This window comes from Dipodomys spectabilis, unplaced genomic scaffold (assembly GCF_019054845.1).
Source record: "Dipodomys spectabilis isolate Male_0828 unplaced genomic scaffold, ASM1905484v1 ptg000342l, whole genome shotgun sequence".
NCBI classification, from domain to species: Eukaryota; Metazoa; Chordata; class Mammalia; order Rodentia; family Heteromyidae; genus Dipodomys; species Dipodomys spectabilis.
The window spans coordinates 1,535,848-1,556,306 of NW_024871019.1; the positions used below are offsets into that span (position 1 = coordinate 1,535,848).

The window sequence follows — 20,459 nt, forward strand, 5'->3', positions numbered from 1 at the left end:
TTACTCAAAGCTAGCACTCTGCCACTTTGAGCCCCAGCTTCACTTCCAGTTTTCTGGTGGTTAATTGGAGATAAGAGTCTCCAGGCTGCCTGGAGGCTCTTATCTGCCCAGGCTGCCTTTGAACCCATCTGATCCTCAGACCTCAGCCTTTTGAGTAGCTAGGATTACAGGCGTGAGCCACCGACTCCGGGCTATGACTTAATAGATGATTTACCCCACACACAGTACGTTGTAACTTATCTCCAACATATTCTGTCCTCATTGCTCTGCAGCCTTCCTTCCTGCAGAAGGGCTGCTCTGGATTATAGAAGACTGTGGTAAAGCATGAAGTCACTGAGGTTGCAATTTCTCCCCAGCCTTTGGACCACCTGGGAGACAATGCCAGGGCCTGTTCCCCACCCAAGACAAATCAGAGATTTTTAGTGCCAAGTGTTTGTCATCACTGCTCTCCTCTGCCTAGGGATATACCAGGTGATCCAGGGCATCATCTCACCTGTCAGTGACCACTACAGAAAGAAAGACCTGGTGGCTTCCCATCACCGAGTGGCCATGGCCCGGCTGGCCCTGCAGACGTCCGACTGGATCCGCGTGGACTCCTGGGAGAGTGATCAGGCGCAGTGGATGGAGACGGTGAAGGTGCTGAGGTAAGCAGGAAAGGCTGTGCAGTGACCCCCTGTGTGTGATGAGGGAAGGAGCTGCAGGCATCTCATGATTCGAGGAAGATAAATTGCTTAAAAGGCTGCCCGTGCCACATGGGTGATAGAATTAGACAGTCATATGGGAAGTGCTTTGAGCACTTGCTGGGAATGAATTCCTTCCCTCTCCTACCCGAGGCTGGAGTGGAAGGGTCTCAGAACCATCCACACTCACCTGAAGTCATTGCCCAGGGTCCACAGCCAATCACTGGGGGAGCCAGGCTCTGGCTCTTTTCCATCATCCTCTTGCGTTTTGTTTTTCCAGCATTGGTGGGGTTTGAATTCAAATAGGCTCCTCCACTACTTGAGCCCTTTCTTCTCAGGTCTTGATCTTTTGCCTTGGCCAGCTTGGACTAAAATCCTCTACTTAGGCCATTTAGGCATCCTGCTGTCTCTGGGATGACAGACATTTGTCACTGTACCCAGCTATTGGTACAGCTATTGGAGGGGTTGGCTTATAAACTTTTTGTCTGAGCTGACCTTGAACTACAATCCTTTCAGTCTCTACATCCCCAGTATTATAGGAGTGACCTGCCTGTGCCTGGCCATTTTATTGATTTTTTTTTGTCAGTCATGGGGCTTGAACTCAGCACCTGGGTACTATCCTCTGAGGTTTTCTTTTGTCCTTGAACTTTTTTGCTTAAAGCAAGCATTCTAGACACTTTGAGCCACAGCTTCCCTTCTGTATTTTTAGGTGGTTAATTGGAGATAAGGATCTCATGGCCTTTCTTGCCCAGCCTGGCTTCAAACCTACGAGCCTTAGATCTCAGCCTCCTGAGTCGCTAGGGTTATAGGCATGAGCCCATGCATATCACTGCATTTTTAATCCAGTTTAGTTTATTTGGAGTTAGGTATGGCCTATACTGTACAAGTGCTTAATGTATATAGTTCCTTTCACAAAAGCTATGGCCATCCCTGCTAGCTAAATTAAAATGTGTACTTTGAACTTAGGTCTGTCTGTCTGTCTGTCTGTCTGTCTGTCTGTCTGTCTGTCTGTCTGTCTGTAGTAGCCTATCCTTAACTCCTGCTCAACACAACTCATATGATTCATTGAGAAATTATAGAAAGAATAGAACGAAGCTAACTTGGCAGCTTTCACCAGCCACACATAACAATCAACAGTGTTCACTAGGTCTCTGTAAGGACCCAGGTGGCATCTACTTTCTGTCCCAGTACCTGGCATGATGCCTGGCAGGCAGGAGGCTCTTGAGTATTTGCAGAATGAGTGAAGGAGTAGGCTGAAGCTTAAGCTCTGAGAGCCTGTTGGCAGGAGGAGGGGGGTAGGTGGCTTTGGGGCCTGGAGCACAGCACACTCAATCCCGTGTGTTTATTTTTTTTTTAATTTAATTTTTTTTGTGTGAACATACTGTACAAAGGGGTTACAATTACAAGGGCAGGGTAATGCATACATTTCTTATCAAGCATTGCAGCCTCCTCCTTTGTTTACCCTTCACATCCCTTCCCAGCCTCCCCCCCCCCCGCCCCCCCCGCCCCCCCCCACCTCCCGCACCAACGTTGTAAAACTCATTTTTGACATGACAACTTGTACTTCTCATTGTTGCAACAGGTCCACCTGTATCCTTAAACAACTTGTTTTTCCCCATCTCCTCCACAAGTTATACTGACATCAAATATAGTGAAAGCAGGGGTTATACTGTGGGGGAGGGACATACAAAGCAACAAAGAGATAATCTTATAAATGCGTTAGAAACAAATGCATGAAAGAAAAAGACATTTAAATACATATCTAAGGGTTCATTTTCCTAACATCACATTATCTGACCTTTCCTGCTTGACTCAAACATATACTAGATATTGCAAATAAGGGAAACCATGGGACCTATGTTTCTTTGGGCCTGGCATAATTCACTTAATATAATTTTTTCCAAGTTTTTCCATTTCCTAACAAATGGGGCAATGTCATTCTTTCTGATGGAGGCATAGAATTCCATTGTGTATATATACCACATTTTCTTGATCCATTCATCTACTGAGGGGCATCTGGGTTGGTTCCATATCTTAGCTATGGTAAATAATGCTTCAATAAACATAGTTGTGCTGGTAGCTTTAGTGTGGTCTTGTTTGTAAACATTTGGGAAAATGCCCAAAAGTGGGATTGCTGGGTCATAGGGGAGCTCTATGTGAAGTCTTTTGAGGAACCTCCATACTGCTTTCCAAAGTGGTTGAACAAGTTTACATTCCCACCAACAATGAAGTAAGGTTCCCTTCTGTCCACATCCCCTCCAGCATCTGTTGTGTGTTTATACCGTGTATTTATACCGTGTGTTAATACCATGTGTTTATACCACAGGCATCATCACCAGGAACTGCTCAGATCTTCACCCCCGATGGAAGCCCAGAACGCTGGCAAGACACCAACAGCCCCTGCAGGTAGGTGCTGCCCCCTTGTCTACAGAGGGGTGGTGTTGGATCCTGTGAGAACTAATGCAGTCATGGCTGCTGATGGCTGGGGCCCAGCCTCAGGATACACAAGGACTCTGAGGCCCATCTGGTTGAGGTGACCCTCCCAAGGTTCAAAGTTCAGCTTAGAGCCACCCACCATACCACTGCTGTGCCCATTTGGGATTTGCTGCCCAGAGGGGTTTGCCTACCCCGTGTGACATGTGCTTGTGACACGGATTACTATGGATTATCAGCAGGGTCATTTAAGGATAAGCTGGTAAGTGGTGTTAAGGTCTTTGGTGGTGGTAGTGTTAAAGTCTTAGCCTTGCTGCATTGTCCAGTGCTGTGTGTTGTTGCAAATTACACACTAGTCTCAACACTCCTTGCCACCAGCAGTTGGCCTTACCTGAGGCTTCTGATATTCACAGCCTTGTGTGGTCTAACTCAGAGCCACGGGGCTTACTGTGTTCTGGGGCTGCTTGGGTGTGACTGTGTGAGATGGCCTTGCCTGCCCTTGACCTTCAGGGCTGAGTACAACTCCTGCTCAAGAATCCCATTTTCATTTAAAAAAAAAAAAAAAGCAGATGCTTGATCTCTGTCCATGTAACTCTGAACGGTTAGTTTAGGTGCTGCCTATCTGATGCCTATTCCCACCCTCATTTCTGGTATCCTGTATAGACCTAGATGTTCCCCAGCTTCTGAGTGTGTGTGCAGTGGATAAAGGCTGTGGGCAGCACCCCCATTAGTAGCTGTGTTCAAACGTGGTTCCAGGCAGACAGTACACAGTACAATCCCCACAGTACCATAGACTTTACTGTCTCCACTTACAGTTGGAAGAAACAGGCCCATAGCCCTCTAGGGGGCTTTCAGGGTACCTGCAGATCTAAAAAAAAAAAATCCATATCCAGGGCTCTTCAGCATCATTCACTGAGGACACAGACAAACATCCAGAGATGACAGTGCCTCATAGTACTTTCCTCGTACTCTGTGGAAATTTCCAGTTCCAAAGCCAGAGCAACTCAAAGGCCACACTGGCCCAGCTGCCACAAGCATCCTGTTTCTGTCACTGTGTCATCGTTAGCACCTGTCATGTTGCCTCCCTGTTTGGCGTTACATGTTCTAGACTCGAACAGAGTGACCCATCTGAGAACTTGACAGTGACCCTGTGAAGAGCTTTGCAATTGCCTTTGTGAGGCTTGAAGATGGGATGGCTCAGAGCTAGGGTCTTGGACGAGGTGGGCGTGAGACCTACATAGATTTGCTCTGTGGAGTGGCAGGCACCACCTGCCTGGCAGATGTGTTAGAGTTGGGGAACAGAGGACATCCAGGCTCTTGTCTTCTCCAGGAGAATCCCAGAGTGAACGGGTATTCCTTTGTGCCATTGTTAGTGAATCAAATAGCACCTAACATTGAAGCTGATCTTTGGAACTGTCTTCACAAAACCCACTGGGAAAAAACAGGGGTGTCTTCTCTATTCTCTGACCTAGGGGAATAGCAGGGGTGTATTCTGGGCTCCTAGGAGACCTGGAATTAAATGTCTATCACCTAACTATCCCCCCCCCCCCCCAGCCGTGTGAAGACCTAATTGTTCGACAGATCAGACCCTAGTCTCCTGCTGTACTACAGAGGTTGGGTAAATAAGAAATTAGAGTAACATCCCTGGCCATAAAAGAAATGAAAATTAAGACAACTCTGAAATTTCATCTCACTCCAGTTAAATTGGCCAATATCATGAATTCGAATAACAACAAATGTTGGCAGGGACGTGGGGAGAAAGGAACCCCTTCTTGCACTGTTGGTGGGAATGTAAACTGATATAATCATCCTGGACAGCAGTCTGGAGGTTCCTCAAAAAACTCAACATAGGGTTGGGAAGGTGGCTCAGTGGTAGAGCGCTTGCCTTGCCTGCATGAGGCCCTGGGTTCGATTCCACATAAGCAAAAAGAAAAAAGCGAGAAGTGGTACTGTGGCTCAAGTGGTAGAGCACTCCCCTTGAGCTGAAGAGCTGAGGGACAGTGCCCAGGCCCAGAGTTCAGGCCCCATGACCAGACCAAAACAAAACAAAACAAAAAAACCTCAACATGGATCTTCCCTATTATCCAGCCATACAACCCAGAACATTACCAGCCAGGATACCATAAAGACACTTGCATATCCAAGTCCATTGCTGTACTATTCACAATAACCAGGTTGTAAAAATAGCTCAAATGCCCTACAATAGATGAGCAGATCCAAAAAAACAAATGTGATATCTATACACAGTGGAATTTTACACAGCCATTAGAAAGAATACTGTTACACCATTTGCAGGGAAATGGATAGACCTAGAACAAATCATGTTAAGTGAGGTAAGTCAAGCTCAGAGAGACAAATGGTGCATGTTTTCTCTCATATGTGGAAGCTAAATCTAAAATACATTGGGACATGATAAATTATACAGGACTGTAGTCATTCACACACAGTGAGACCAAAGGAAAATATTCTTAGGAGAGGAACATAAAGGCACAATGCCTATGTGCCTCTGATTATATAAAAATAATACTTACCAAAATGAACTCCAGTATTTTTTGTTAATTTTTTCTTTTTGTCTTGCTTGTTCATGTATCTGCCTTTTGGAAGGGTAAGGGGGGACACAGAGAGGAATGCAGCAGTGTTTTTCACTAGTCACTGTGTTGAAAATGACCTATGCAACTTGTGGGTAGGGACAGGTGGGAAAAACTAGGAGAGAGTATGGGAAATGGTGATATTGTCCAAAAAGAAATGAACTCATATCCTGACTTATGTACTTGTAACCCCTCTATACATCACCTTTATAATAACAATAAAAAGTAAGGAAAAAAAGAAATTAGAGTAAAACCTCAGAGCTGTCTGTAATCCAGTATTCATCAACATGTACATGCTGCATAATGAGACCAGCCCAAGTTAGTAAAAACTGCGAGTGATCAAATATTTTGTGCATACAATTCTTTTAAAAGTCCATATGTTTAAGAGATAATTCATAAATGTTGAATGGTTATTTGATAAGTGGGTTGCTAGATAAACAAATTAATAGGTGAATAAAAAGCAGTTGAAATATATAGCCCTTTCTATGTGCCAAATACTGTTCTAATACAATTTTAGAATAACCTTATAAGGTCAGTATCATTGGCCTCCTCATTTTAAGGTTGAGGTCACATGAGTTAACTAAATAGCAGAAGCAGAACCTGACTCTAACAAGTCTGACTCTCTAAAGTTAGTTTGTTAACATTTAAGAATCCAGGCATGCAGGAAGGAAGGAATGTTCCTTTCTTCAACTGGTTTCATGCTGCTAGAGTTACTTGGAAGGTGTGTTCCTGTAATCACATCTGTTGATTTGAATGAGTCTAGTGCCTATTATATTTTGAATGGGCGAAATTGAGGCCCAGAGAAGTCGTGGTTCCAGCCCCACACAATAGGTACCCTCAGGCAGACCTCAGACCCACTACCCATGACTTTGCCAGCCTCTCACTGTCCATTTTGCAGCCAGCAAAATCTATCTCCTCCCACATCTTGAATAATCCTCTGGTTCACCACAGAGGAACCCTGATGTTCACACCAAGCTCTTCCCCAAGGTATGGTAGCTCTGAATCCCTCTCCTTACCTAGGCTTGGTGGTAACAAAGAAACCAACCTTCAAGGAGCCCTAGCCTTCATATATTGAAGCTGGGCTCTGCTTCCAGAAAGAGCGGAAGTCCGACAGCATGCTTCTGGTTTTGCTCTTCAGGTGAGGCCACCCAAGAAGGGTATGCACTGGGCCAGGGCTTCCATTTATGGTGCACATACAGATTCCTACCAGCAGGGGGCGGCAGACCCTAGCAGTTGCTGGTACCTCCCAATCCCCCCAAGCCTGGAGTCTTCCCTAAGGAGCTAAAGACCTCAGTTCCCTCTCTGCTTCAGTTTCCTTCTGTGCAAAGTGTCACAACTGTGATTTCTTCATATACTCATTTTGAGGGTCATGTGGCATTCTGCACATAAAGCACTTAGTAATAGTGTTATGCTAAGCAACTCATAAACACAAACGTTTTTATCATCAGCAATCAGCATTGTGTTGGAATAAATAACAAAGAATTATCCCCACATTGATAAGTTGTTCTCCAGCTTTGCTTTCTCTATTGGAAACAAATGTGTTAGGCCAGGGTGGGAGGGGTCTTAGAAATCTTGTTTATCTATACAGCTTTTATAATTAGTCCTTACGAGGAGATTTTATATAAAAGTGCCAGGACCTGCTATCTGATAACAATGGGGCTGAGACTGAAATGGACAACAGAGGGCAGTAAACGGTTCAGGGGTCACAACTTGGTTGTAGGGCTTTAAAGACCTTTCCTTCCATCGGGAAGTAGACTTTAGGAGACAGCGTGTTCACCTCTGGAGTTCTCTGCCTTAGTACACACACACATACACACACGCGCAAACATACACACACACACACACACACGCCACAGAAACAGATGCCTGCTGTTTCACCGAGGAAAAAAAATTCTTTTTGTAATACTTGGCCACTTTGACCGATACTAAACAAAAGCTGTGTTGGTTCAATCATTAGTTACAACTGTACACCCTGAAATCACTTCAGATTCCTGTACACCCATTTTAAGTTACAAACACCCATTCCAAGAAAATCATTGGTGAGATTTCCCAGCAGAATGTCACATGATCTTTCCTGGCAGTGATATATTCTCCACCCCTCGCCCTCACCCCCACCTTCTCCTCTGGTAACTTTGCTGGGATCCACCCTTGTTTTTGCAGCTGTGCCTGAACTGAAACTCCTCTGTGGGGCAGACATCTTAAAGACCTTCCATACCCCCAACCTCTGGAAGGATGCACACATCCGGGAAATTGTGGAGAAGTTTGGCCTAGTGTGTGTGAGCCGGGCGGGTCACGACCCCAAAGAGTACATCTTAGACTTGCCCATCCTCCAGCAGTACCAGCACAATATTTACCTGGCCCAGGAGCCCGTGCAGAATGAGATCAGTGCCACATACATCCGGCGAGCGCTGAGTCAAGGGCAGAGTGTGAAGTACCTGCTGCCTGACGCCGTCATTGCCTACATTAAGCACCACCGCCTGTACACCACGGACAGTTCCTGGAAAGACAGAAGCAGCCAGCGGAGCAAAGGAAACACAAGCTAGGACACACACACACACATACACACACACCCCTCTCTGAGCCACGTCTCCACACCCCCTTCCCCACAACCCTGCCATTCAGGATTTGGTTTTGCTTGGATGTTTGGCTTTTACATTTCTGCCATCATAAAATTCCGTCTCCGTGTAGCTAGCAGGTCTTTAGGATTAGGCCACTGGAAGAGGAGACCCTCTTATTTTGTGTAAATGGAAATTATGGGATGCACGCTGAATATCGTTCTAATGCTGGACCCCTGAGGGTCAGGTCAGAATTGCTGGAGGACGTTTTTTAAAGGACCAAGTACAGCCTGCTGGTCTAGATTGGCAGGATGTGACAGGATGCTAACTACTGACCCTTGCTAACATCCTTGTTTCAAATGGAATCATCCTAAATGAGGGGTCAAAAATTTGCAACCAGTCAGGCACCACCAGCAGCTCACACCTGTAATCACACCTACTCCAGAGGCTGAAATCTGAGGATCCCAGTTTGAAGCCAGCCCAGGCAGATGAATCCAAGGGACAGTTATCTCTGATTCACCAGCAAACAAACAAACAAACCAAAAAAAACAAGTGAAAGTGCAGCTTAAGTGGTAGAACCACCAGCCTTGTGCAGAAAAGGCTAAGCAAGTCCATGTGAGGCCCCAAGTTCAAGCTTCAGTACCAGCATACAAAGAAAGAAAAAGTAAAGAAATTGGAGACAGCCTTTTTTTTTTTTTAAAACTTTCATTGCACCCTGTCTTATCAAAACATTGTCTGCCTGCATACTAGCCTTCCATAAAACTTGAACAGACCTCTTTCTAAGTCAGACCATCAAGCAATACTTTGGATACAAGTCATTTTTAACATTGTTATACTCTATAAATGCCAGGGCATCTGACTTCCAGATTTCCCAGAAGGAACTGAGGTAAACCAGATGTCAGATATCTGTTGTACACTCTTCCCTGCAACCCCTCCTCTCTTTCTCTTTCTCAATGGTTTATTGCTGCCTGCCTGCCTGTTTGAATATTGGTAAAGGGATAAATAATAAAGTGACATCAAAAAGTACTAAAGTTTCTCTGTCCTGCCTTTGTTACATTATTAATGTTTGGTGTACCCCCCACTGTTTGCATTTCTAGTTCCTCAGGGAAATTTGCTCCTGCTCTAATACAACTGGCATGAATGGAAAAGTTTGTGTCCCAGATCCTGGAAGTGAGTAGAGGAAGGGATTGCTTTTTGGTGTGTCATGCATAATGGTTTTCTAAGCCAAAGCCCAGGAGCCCCCTCAGATGCTGTCAGGAGTTGTTATCCCACTCCCAAACTAGGAACAGGCTCCAATTGATCTAATTTAATGGGTGGTAACTCTTCACTTGGTGTGGTGTTGTGATGGAATGCCAGCCCTCTGAATTTGCTCCTGAGTAGTTCTACTCTGGCTCATCCTTGCTTCACAGTTAGTAGTGCAGAAAAACAAAGGTAGGTGGGGTGGATCTAATTCCATATTTACTCGTATGTCGCTAAACAGATACAGAGCAAATCAAGACAGTGGGACCCTCCTGTACAAACTTTCTTCCCTGATTGGGGCCCTGCCCCTCTCCCCATGAAGTGGCTGAAGACACTGGTAACTCAGAGGAATGGGGGTCAAATAGCCTTGTCCTAAAGTTGTCACAGCAAACAGAGGGACTTTGACTAACTGTCTTCCCCACTGTAACCAGCAGTGTCTCCACACCCTAAATTGGGCTTTGATTAGATTAACCCCCTAAGCTTTCTTGCAGCTGGGATTTTTCTAAGACTCTGAGGGCTCTGACTTCAGCCTTCTTTGAATTCAGTTTGCTTCCAGGCAGATGAGAAGTTCCCCAAGGTCAAAGGATCTTTATTTTGCCTGCCTATTATATATCCCAAGTGCCTAGAAATTTAGTACTCCAGGTAGTCTCAGGCCAGCAGTGTTTGTGCCCCTTGGGGACTAGTTAAAATAAAGTCAAGCCCCACTGAAAATTTCTGACTCAGAATCAGCTTTTTAATAAGATTCATTGGTCTAGAACAGTGCCCATCCCAAGTGTATATGTGCATGTAGGTACGTGCATGCTTGTGTGTGTGTGTGTGTGTGTGTGTGTGTGTGTGTGTGTGTGTACTCACGCGCGATGCTGGTACTGGGGCTTGAACTTAGGGCCTGATCAATGTCCCGTAGCTGTTTTTGCTCATGGCTGGTGCTCTACCGCCTGAACCACAGTTCTGACAGCTTTTTGCTGGTAAGTGGGGATAAGGGTCTCATGGACTTTCCTGTGCAGGCTGGCTTCAAACTATAATCCTCAGATTTTTGCTTTCTGAGTAGCTAGGATTACAGGCATGAGCTGCCAGTGCTCAGCTGTTCTGTTTATTTTTTAATAAACCAAGTGTAACATAGAAATTACACAACACCCTAGGGAATAGCTTCTTCCAGATTCCTGGTGAAACATTATCAAACTGTGGAATAGGGAATGTAAAGGAAGGAGCCAGGCACAGTGTCTCATACCTGTAATCCTAGCCATACTCAGGAGTGGAGATGGAAAGATCAAGGCTCAAGACCAACCTGAACAAAAAGTTAGCGAGACTAAATAGCTGTGCATGTCATCCCGGCTACATGGGAGGCAGAAGTGGGATGATCACAATCCAAGCCTGACGAAAAAAAAACAAAATAAATCATCCAACCAACAAACCAACTCACGTGACTCATCAGAAAAAGAAAGCAGAAAGGGACGTTGAGCAAGGCTGAAGTGGTAGCGGACCTCTCTAGCTAGTACAAGGCCCTGAATTCAAACCCCAGCACTGCAGGGGGAAGGAGAGGGGAATGGGAGGACAGGTACTTCCTGCTGTAGCTAAGATGACAGGCACATACCATCACACCGGCTTTTCCTATTGAACTGTTTTTTCCCCCCCTACAGGCCTCAAACCTTGATCCTCCCAATCTTAGTCTCCTGTACCTAAGATTTACGGGCATGAGTCACTAGTGCCCAGCTCTCCTGTGAAAACACAGGATCCATCCATCCTCAGTGCTAATACCAGTTTTGTTTTTATTGAACTTCAGGGTTCGTTTCCTTAAATAACATTTATTGAGGAGTTCTCTTGTACCCAAAGTAAAGCCACACAACAAAGCCTACTCTGTTCAAAATGTATGCATGCAAGCTGGATGCTAATGGCTCATGCCTATAATGGTAGCTACTCAGGAGGCTGAGATCTGGAGGAGGATTGTGGTTTGAGGACAGCCTGGAGAGTTTACAAGGATCTCCTAAAGAAACAGCAGAAAGCAGGGATGGAGGCATGGCTCAAGTGGTAGAGCATCAGCTTATCAAGAGAGAGGCCCTGAATTCAAACCCAGTACACATCCACATCCACACCTTAATTCCTATGTTTCATTTGTCTCATTGATACATGTAGCCTCCGTTTTTCTTTTTTAGCAGCAGAGAAAAATATGTTATGGCTATGTTTCTGATGCAAGTAGGTCCACCTGGACCTGCATTCCTGATTTCACATTTCTTTCCAATCCCTTCAGTTAGTTTTTGCATCTACTTTGCCAGGGTATTATTGTGTTGTTGTTTGTTTGTTTTGCAAGAGCAGAGGAATAGTCATCTGGGCTCTTGGGTAAATAGAATTTCCAACCTTAAATAAAGGCTCTCTTGTGATTGCATTTGAGAGGAGCTCCACCGGAGCCTTGCCTGGGGAAAGAATGTTTCATTAATAATACTCTGTGTCACTTGGGACGAAATGATGTGAAATCCCATTTTAAACCCATAGTGTTCCGGATTGGCAAGGTGCATTTGGTAATTGGGTTAATACATGAATATGAATTCCCTTATCCTTGCTCTCACATTTCCTGTGCTGACAATGCTCTGCCCTTTCTTTTCTCACCCGAGGGCTCTGTGAATAGACTGCACTCCATTTTAGTTGTGAAGTTATTTTCTTAGCTCAACCATCTAGTATTACGAACACACACACATTTGACAAATAAACAATCTAGAGTGATAAACTTAGGTGCATATCTCTGAATATGCTAGTTTTGTTTTTTAAAAAATAACTTCACTAGGGATTGCTCCTCAATACCGAAATACTTTGCATATTTGAATTCAGGCAGCAGAACAAAATTCACCCGAAGCTGTTGAATGATAAGGGTAGAGGTCTGAGGAATGCAAGAGTCGGTGGGGGAAGAAAGGCCCATCTGATTAAAGTGTGTCAGCTATATGTGTGAAATAACAGTGAAAGCTCCTTTACACAATTAACGTGCTCTTTACTAAAAATGAATGTTAGAGCTGGGTGCCCTTGGCTCACACCTGTAATCCCAGCTACTCAGGAAGCTGATATCTAAGGATCATGGTTCCAAGCCAACCCTGGGCAAGCAAAGTCCTTGTAAGACTCTTATCTCCAATTAACCACTCAAAAACTACAGGTGGTGCTGTGGCTCAAGTGGTAGGGCGCTAGCCTTGAGCATAAAGAGGCCCAGGGACAATGCCCAGGCCCGGAGTTCAAGCCCCACAACAGACCAAAACAAAACAAAAAGAATATTAGAAAAGTGAAACACATCCGATCAGAGTGTAGGTACTAGTGGGAAAGGGAGGGTGAACAGAGAGGGTGAGGGAGGTGAATATGGTCAGAATATTTCATGTACATGTGCAAATGGAATAGTGAGGCCGGTTGAGATTGGTTGAGATGGAGAGGGTTGAGTCTGATCAAGGTACATTGTTATACAGTGTACAGACATGTCCAAATGCCAGTAGAGAACATTTTTATAAAAGAGTTAGTTTATGGTGGTGCCAACTGTGAGAACTAGAAGGGGCCCTAAAGATCCTCTGGTCTCAACATTTCCAAATTATCAAACACAGACTTCCCACGAGTAGATTACTGTGTGTGTGTTACTATAGTGAATAGCTGAGTCCGTTACTATAGTGAATAGCTTATAAAGAGAAAGGGTTTGTTTTGGCTTATTGTCTCAGAGATTTCACTTCCTGGTCACTTGACCCTATTGCTTTTGGGCCTGTGACAAAGACTTACACCTGGAGGGGAACTGTGGCAGAGGAATCTGCTCACCTCATGGTGGCTCAGAAGCCAAGAAAGAAGAAGAAGGAGAAATGGGCTCAGTATCCCAATGCATCTAGGGCATGTTTCTAGTGACCTAACTTCCTTCTGCTTAGCCCTACCCTCCAAAGATTCCACTACTTCCTGATAGTGCCACATGCTGGAGACTGCCTTCAACACATGGCCCTTTCAGGGATATTTGGGGTCCAGATAATAGCAAATAGTGTTCAGTAACTTCAAAAGAACTAAGGATATCAGTAGTAATAACTGTGAGGCTCAAAAACATGCTTTAAGGCAGAAGACATTAACACAGACGATGACATAGGCTGTGATTCCATTTATACAAAATTTCTAGGAAAAAAAAAAACAGGCAGAAAGCAGTCGGGGGCTTCCTGGAGGCAAAAGGGTGGGGGGGGGGGGTGTCTGACTGCAAGTGGACACAGAAGAATTTGCAAGAGAGAGTCAGAGTGATGGAAATGTTGGAAGTAGATCAGAGAGATGGTTACACATCTGTATAAATTAAAATGTATTAAAGCCAGCCGTTGGTGGCTCACACATGTATAATTCTAGCTCTTCAAGAGGCTGAGATCTGAGGATCACAGTTCGAAACTAGCCCAGGCAGAAAAGTCCATGAGACTTTGATCTCCAGTTAACCAGCAAAAAGTCAGAAGGCTCAAGTAGTAGAGTGCCAGCCTTGAATGAAAAAAGCCAATCGAGAGTTCGAGGCCTTGAATTCATGACCCAGTACTGGGAAGGGGGGTGGGGAGGAAGCTTATCAAAGACAATACATCAGATGGATAAATTTTGTGGAATTTAAATTATACTTTGATCAAAGCATTTTTTTTTAAATCCTTTCTGAGCTTCCTCTAACTAGTCCTTTAGAGTAAAGTCGTAAGATCTGGATAGACAACACTACCTACCCTCCCTCCCTCCCTCCCTCCCTCCCTCCCTCTCTCTCTCTCTCTCTCTCCCCCCTCTCTCTGATCCATCCACCCTTGGTTTTTTCCAGTATCTCTTACCATGCACCCCCTTCCTTCTCCTTCTCCAACTCCCCCTTCTCCTTCCTGATCATTGTTACTTGCTATGAATGAAACCACTGGCTCTTGCCCCAACATAGCACCTGACTCATTCAGGCCCCCGTAAATGTTTCATGAGATAATATCTGAACAGCGTTTGGAAGCCTGAGATAAACAAACCAGTTTAACTTTGAGTAAAACACTGCTGGGAAGCGTGCTTACCTACATAATGCCTTTTTATACTTAGGACTAGATGGAATTCCATATTCAGAGGACTAGTATAGGCAGCTCTTATCTGCAACATTTTTCTTTTTCCTCCCCTAGTTTGTTTATTGCTACAAATAATGCTACACCAAGTATCCTTTTGCATAAACTGTTCTAAGCCGATGCTTTTGTGGGACAGATTCCCAAGAGTTGAGTTGCTGGGTCAAATAGTATGTGCATTTTTTTTAGTCTAATAGATGTGTTACCAGATTGTGGGTACTAAATGTGTTGGGTTTTTTTTTTTTTTAAGTTGAATTCCTTTTTAAAAGCAGCCTGTCATAGAACCACTCAAATGCCTGGCTCTCTCTTGGTGAATCACCTGCATTATCTTTGACACAAGTCAAAGCAAAGCCCATGTCTTTCTTTCAATAGATAATGCATGATAAAGAATTCCAAGAACCCATGAGTCACTGAGAGAAGTGGCAAGCAACTGCAGCAGTTTGTAGGCCAACCTTCCTGATGTTTGCTGGGAACCTCGGGCAAAGGCGACTTTTCTCTTAGACAAGGAGGAACTCCTTAAAGTAAAAAGCCTCAAGAAGGGGGTGAAGCATCGAGTTTAACCAGAATGTCAGCAATTGCAAGGTACCAAGGATAGGACCTATACAAGCTTCAGGAGAAACTGGGAAGTTCTCTCTTCTTCTTTGTCCTTTCCTTTCCTCCTTACCCCCCACCCCCTCCCAGTTCCTTGTTCCCTCTTCTTCCTCCTCCTCCCTCCTTTTCCTTCTCTGTTTTTTTTTTTTTTTTGAAGGTGGGGGGAAGGTTGGGTTTTTTTGTTAGTTGTGGAACTTGAACTCTGGTTCCTGGGCACTGTCCCTTGAGCATTTTTTTGCTCAAAGCTAATGCTCTACCACTTTGAGCCACAGCCCCACTTCTGGTTTTTCTGGTGGCTCATTGGAGATAAGAGTCTCATGGACTTTTTTACCCTAGCTGGCTTCGAACCATGATCCTCAGATCTCAGCCTCCTGAAAAGCTAGGATAAAGGCATGAGCCACCAGTACTGGGCTCTTCTCTCCCTCTTTATAACTCCTCCTCTCCATCTCTCCCCCTCCTCCATATCTATGTACCTACATACTTACCAATTTCTCTCTACCTGTCCCTCTCACCTTCCTTTCCCTCCCCTTCTACATACGTCCCTCCTTCCCACCTCTCCCTCAAAATAGAGTTTGTCCTGGTGGCCACGTCTTCTCCCTCTTCCGCTTCTCCCCTCCTAACACCAGTGTGCAGGTGCCCTTCCCCCTCGCCCTCACTGGCCTTTGATGAATTTGTCTGCCCTGATCCCTGTGCCCATGGCTGGCAGGCTGGACCAGGCTTCTGTATGGAAGGGAGGAAGATGTGAGGCAGGAAGGCAAACACAGGTACTTCCAACTCCTGGGCTATGTGCTAAAGAACCACAAAGGGCTGGCCGATTATGTGCCCACAAGCATTCATCTTGCTTCTGCTATTGGAGGTGGTGGGCCAGGACTGCTTGCTGTGGCCGGAACACAGTGCAGGGGAACAGGGTGATGCTGTGGCGGTGGGCCCTGGTGCTGGTCCCTCCTCCACAGTCCTTTGTCCATCCTCTGCAGTCAGGACCTGGGCCAGGTGGGCTGGCAGGTGCTGGGGAGAGCTCCCACTTTACCCAGACAATGCCTGGGTGCACACACAAGCACCAGGATACACATGGGAGAGAGACTTCTGTCTACCTCGGGCTGTGCACGCCACATGACTGGGAGAACAGGGAGAGGTCAGTGCTCCTGGAATTCAGGGGAAAGGTCATGATGAAACTGGGACAGGGATCTTGCTGATGGCTTAGCTGTGAGGGCAGAGAAGTCAAAGCCCCGAGCTCAAGAAGGGAATCACGGAGGGACGGCTGCGGCAGCCAGATGGTGGAGGAAAAAGATGGCCAGCCCACATGAGGGACATGTGTGCTATGCTCCTCAAAACTACGCTGCTGTAAGGGCAGTGGCTCAGAGACTTAAGTGACTTAGCCAGTCACACAAACAGGGAATTGTGGCCTTGGGATTCCAAATCAGATTGCTTCTAAAACCCCAGCCCTGGTCATTTCACTGTACTCCATCAATCCAGAAGTAATGAGCAGGGTAGAGTGGGAAGGAAGGTCAGCAACAAAAAGGGTATCATTATTATATGTTACTGTTAGGATGATTGAAAACAGAGTCTTGGGCCTTTGTAGCCTGGGCTGGCCTCCAACTTGTGAACTTAAGACCTTCCTGAGGTGTATGGGGCCCCTCTTCCCCCAACACACACATCAGGAAAAGAATCTTTGTTCCCAAGTCAACCAGCTCCTATGTGTTCTCTTTTTATGGGTGTCTTAAAAAATAAAAAACCGTGTTTTTGCTCTATCGCTTTTTCAGAAGACAGGACCTGGGCTGGGGGCTGGGAGCTAGCCCTAGTGTGATCTCTCCTGGTCAGAGGTCAGCATGAGCCCCGATCTGTAATCACATACCGGAAGGCCTAAGAGGATCGAGTCACGTGCTTCCTGAAAATCAATGTGTGTTTGACCAGTGGCTTCCCTTTCATCTCTTCATTGTCTCAGTCTGCCCCCAGATCACAAAAACACTACTCTGGTGAGATTTGTTCTTTTTAAATCTGGTCGGAGCCTCACTAAGGTACATTAATCTTTAATAGTTTATAGATTTTTCTGCTTCGATTGTATGCCCTGTGTTTTTATTTCACATGGGATTAAACTTCTCCTTCCATATTAATGATGGCTTGGGAGACTTATTTCCTCTCTGGGATTCCTTGCTATAGGTTTATTTATCACAGCCAACAGGCTGGGATCCCCGTGGATTTTTTTCCTTCACTTGGAAGACCAAAACATGGGGTTAAGATCTTGAACTTTGGGATCAGATGGTGGCGAGACACAGATTCAGACTCCAGTCCTGGTTTCTACCCACATGACCTAGAGCAAGTCACAAGATCTCTCCAGACTTCATTCTCCTTGGAGAACATAGAAGAGTGTCTCTTCTTATCTAAGATTCTACCATCGGACAAAGCCCCAAATATAGTCATAACGATTACTTCTGCAAAATCCTGAACTATGAGCGAAGATTCCAGGCTCCTTCCACCCCATCTCTCTTGCTTTCCCCAATGCCTCTCTTCTCCAAGGGATGCTGGCCTTAGAGCGTCACTCCACTTAATCTGAAGGAGCAGGGTGAAATAAATAAAACTATGGTCTTCCTTAAAATACAGAAGGTCTGTCTGTGAGAAATTGTGTGCATATGATATTATCATTTGTTTAAGACAGGAGTGGAACAGTTAGATAATATAGTACATTTCTGTTGAATAATGGAGAGATAAACTATAAAAGACCTGTGTTGCCAAGATATGATGGCTCATGTCTGTAATCCCAGCTTCTTTTTCACTACCTGAATGATACTTTTCTTGGTCCTTGATGGGCAAGTTGATTAACAAGCCCTCCCAGAGGTGTCTGTGTGCTAACGAGGAGACCTGCAAGTATGTTATTGCTGTGGTTGAATTAAGGTCTCATAAGAGACAGTGTGCTAATGGCTTGTTTCCCTAGTGTTGTGTTTGGAGTGAAACTATTGGGAATCAGAGTACTGAGGGAGGCTCATAGGTCACTGAGTATGCCCTTGAAAGGGATGGTAAAACCTCAGCCTGATCTCCACTCTGTCATTCCAATTCGTTCATCTGATTAATCAATCGTTCTGGCTCATTAGCACTTCTGGTCTTCACTTTTACCATTAGGCTTGCTTGCCAGAGGTTCAAAGCCAGGGTTCTACCGGATCTTTGGACTGGAACCACCAAAACTGGGAGCCAAAATAACCCGGAGGGATTGAACCCAGGGCTTGCTATACAACAATTTTCCCAGTTGAGCCACACTCCCATTCTTTCAGAATTTAGTTCTCTCTCTCTCTCTCTCTCTCTCCCCCCCCTCTCTTTTTCAGGTAGGATCTCATGTTTTATGCCTGCTGGCCTCTGACCTTGAGCTTCCTAATTACATCTCCTGGAGTAGCTGGGATTACAAGGGTGAGAAGTAATAGCCATCCAGGTATTTTGCTATACTAATGGAAAGCTAGCTAACACAGAGAAAAAGGGGCTTTGCCAGTGTGATAAAATTAAAGATCAGTAGATTGGGGGGATTATCCTGGATTATCTTGGATGGTCACAATGTAATCACACAATGTGATTGTGAGTCAGAGAAGGAGCCGAGAAGAAGGAAGCAATGATGTCAGAATGACGTGGCCACATCCAATGAATGCAAGAGGAAGGAAGGGGAGGGAGGAGGAGAGAGGAAGATTTTTTTCATATAGTGTGTCATAATCCATAGAAATGCTTGCCATGTAATTGTATGAGAGGTAAGATAGAAGGCCGCTGGTTCACTCTTCACAACCATTTTCTACTCAGGAAATACATCATAAATGCTCAAGCCACCTCCCCCAATGGGTTTAAGATTCTGGGACCTGTCAGTGTAGTACCTCATTTACATTTGTGAATATTCACGAATCGGGCAGTCAAAGAAGTAGGTCCTCAATATGAGGACGCTGTGGCCTCTCTTTCCCCACCATGGTGAACACAAGGAAACGGCCAGGTTAGATATTAAGCTCACACACATTTGGGATGATGGACAGGGGAAGACTGGTGCCGGCCATTGTCCTATGTAGCTCCAGAGCCATGTTTGAACACAGGGAACCACACTGCATGTCTCCAATCTAAGTGACTGAGAAGTAGCAACGTGATGTCAGCCAGTTACCACAGTTGAGCAGCCCAGAACTGGAGAAAGGACAGGTAGAAAGGGCTGGGACGGGGGGGGGGGGGGGGGGGGGGGGGGGGGGGGGACGACGCAGGGAATGGAGGTATGGCCATAACACTCAGACCAGGGTGGTCTTGCTCCCACCTCCCAGCTTGGCCACACTATGTCTGAAGGCATCTTTGTGGGGTGCTCTGGGATCTAAAGATGCATTATAAACATCTTACAAAGGATACTAAATCACTCCCCAAGGGAAGACGCTTCCTCCCTAGGGGAAAGAGGGTCATGCAGCTGGGGGTGGGGGTGGAGAAAATGTCACTACTGTCACCTATGCTGTATGATATGTGTGCCAAGCAATTTAAGAGAGGGTCGAAAAGTCAACCACTGTGATTATGTCATCTCCTCGGTGGCAAAGACAGCAGTTTTCAAGCGCTGTGACACGCTTGCTGGGGTGGCAGGTGACATGTGATTGGTGATCCTCCAGGCGGTACGGTAGAATCAGAAACCACCTAAATGTCAGTTAGCAGGAACCCCACAGGATAAACAATGGGACCTCTGCACAACCACCGGACTTCCATTGTACAACCTTGGAAGCAGCGGGAATACATTAAGAGAAGGCTAAGCACTGAACCCTGTGGAGATGAGAGCCCAGAGAGGTGATTGCTTCCATTTGCATAAAGCTGGGGTCTCTAACCTGAGCCCACACCAGAGCTTCCCCCTCCCCCACCAGAGGCACTTCAAATAACATCAACTTTTGCTTTCCTGTTTCTGGAGGGACAGTAGAGAAGGGTTTCCCCCCCCCACACACACACCTCAATTCTTCCCCTCCCACAGTCTCCTACACTGCACAGCCCTCCAGTAGCTGCCTAGGGTTGAAAGTTCACAGTAAGCATTTGAAGGAATCCTCTCCCCGCCCCCTCCACCCCCACTGCCCTCCTCTCCCCAGAACTGAGAAGTTAGGGTGAATAATACAACCTTACCCTCCTACCATCTCTTTTCCTTTTTACAGGGGAGGAGAAGCGAGAGAAGGGCCCCCCTCTCCGAACCAAACCGAAGGTAGCCTCCAGCTAGAGGACAGACCTGGCCCTCCAACTCCCTGGCACCCCGCCCTCGTCCAGGGGGGAGGAGCGAAGGCTACAATGGATCCTCCTGCCGTGCTTTGTGCGTGCTTGGAACCCAGCTGTCCCCGCCTCCTTCAATGAGTCCCCCCCACC

The 20,459-nt window shown here is 45.7% G+C and overlaps 1 protein-coding gene across 11 annotated transcripts in view; it reads left to right on the plus strand.

The window, feature by feature from the left end:
- The window catches only part of Nmnat3 (nicotinamide nucleotide adenylyltransferase 3), a 78,256-nt gene that overhangs the window by 42,211 nt on the left and 15,586 nt on the right, over window positions 1–20,459 (plus strand). For 6 of the 11 annotated variants that reach the window (XM_042665736.1, XM_042665735.1, XM_042665733.1 and 3 more), the window contains 3 exons: window positions 461–644; window positions 3,007–3,086; window positions 7,862–9,282. In XM_042665736.1, the coding sequence (XP_042521670.1) occupies window positions 461–644; window positions 3,007–3,086; window positions 7,862–8,244 (647 nt within the window). In that variant the 3' untranslated portion in view covers window positions 8,245–9,282. Of the gene's footprint in view, window positions 1–460; window positions 645–3,006; window positions 3,087–6,721; window positions 6,808–7,861; window positions 9,283–14,909; window positions 14,936–19,183; window positions 19,260–20,254; window positions 20,349–20,459 lie in introns of those variants that run through there. The other 5 variants (XM_042665734.1, XM_042665741.1, XM_042665743.1 and 2 more) reach the window with 5 other exon arrangements.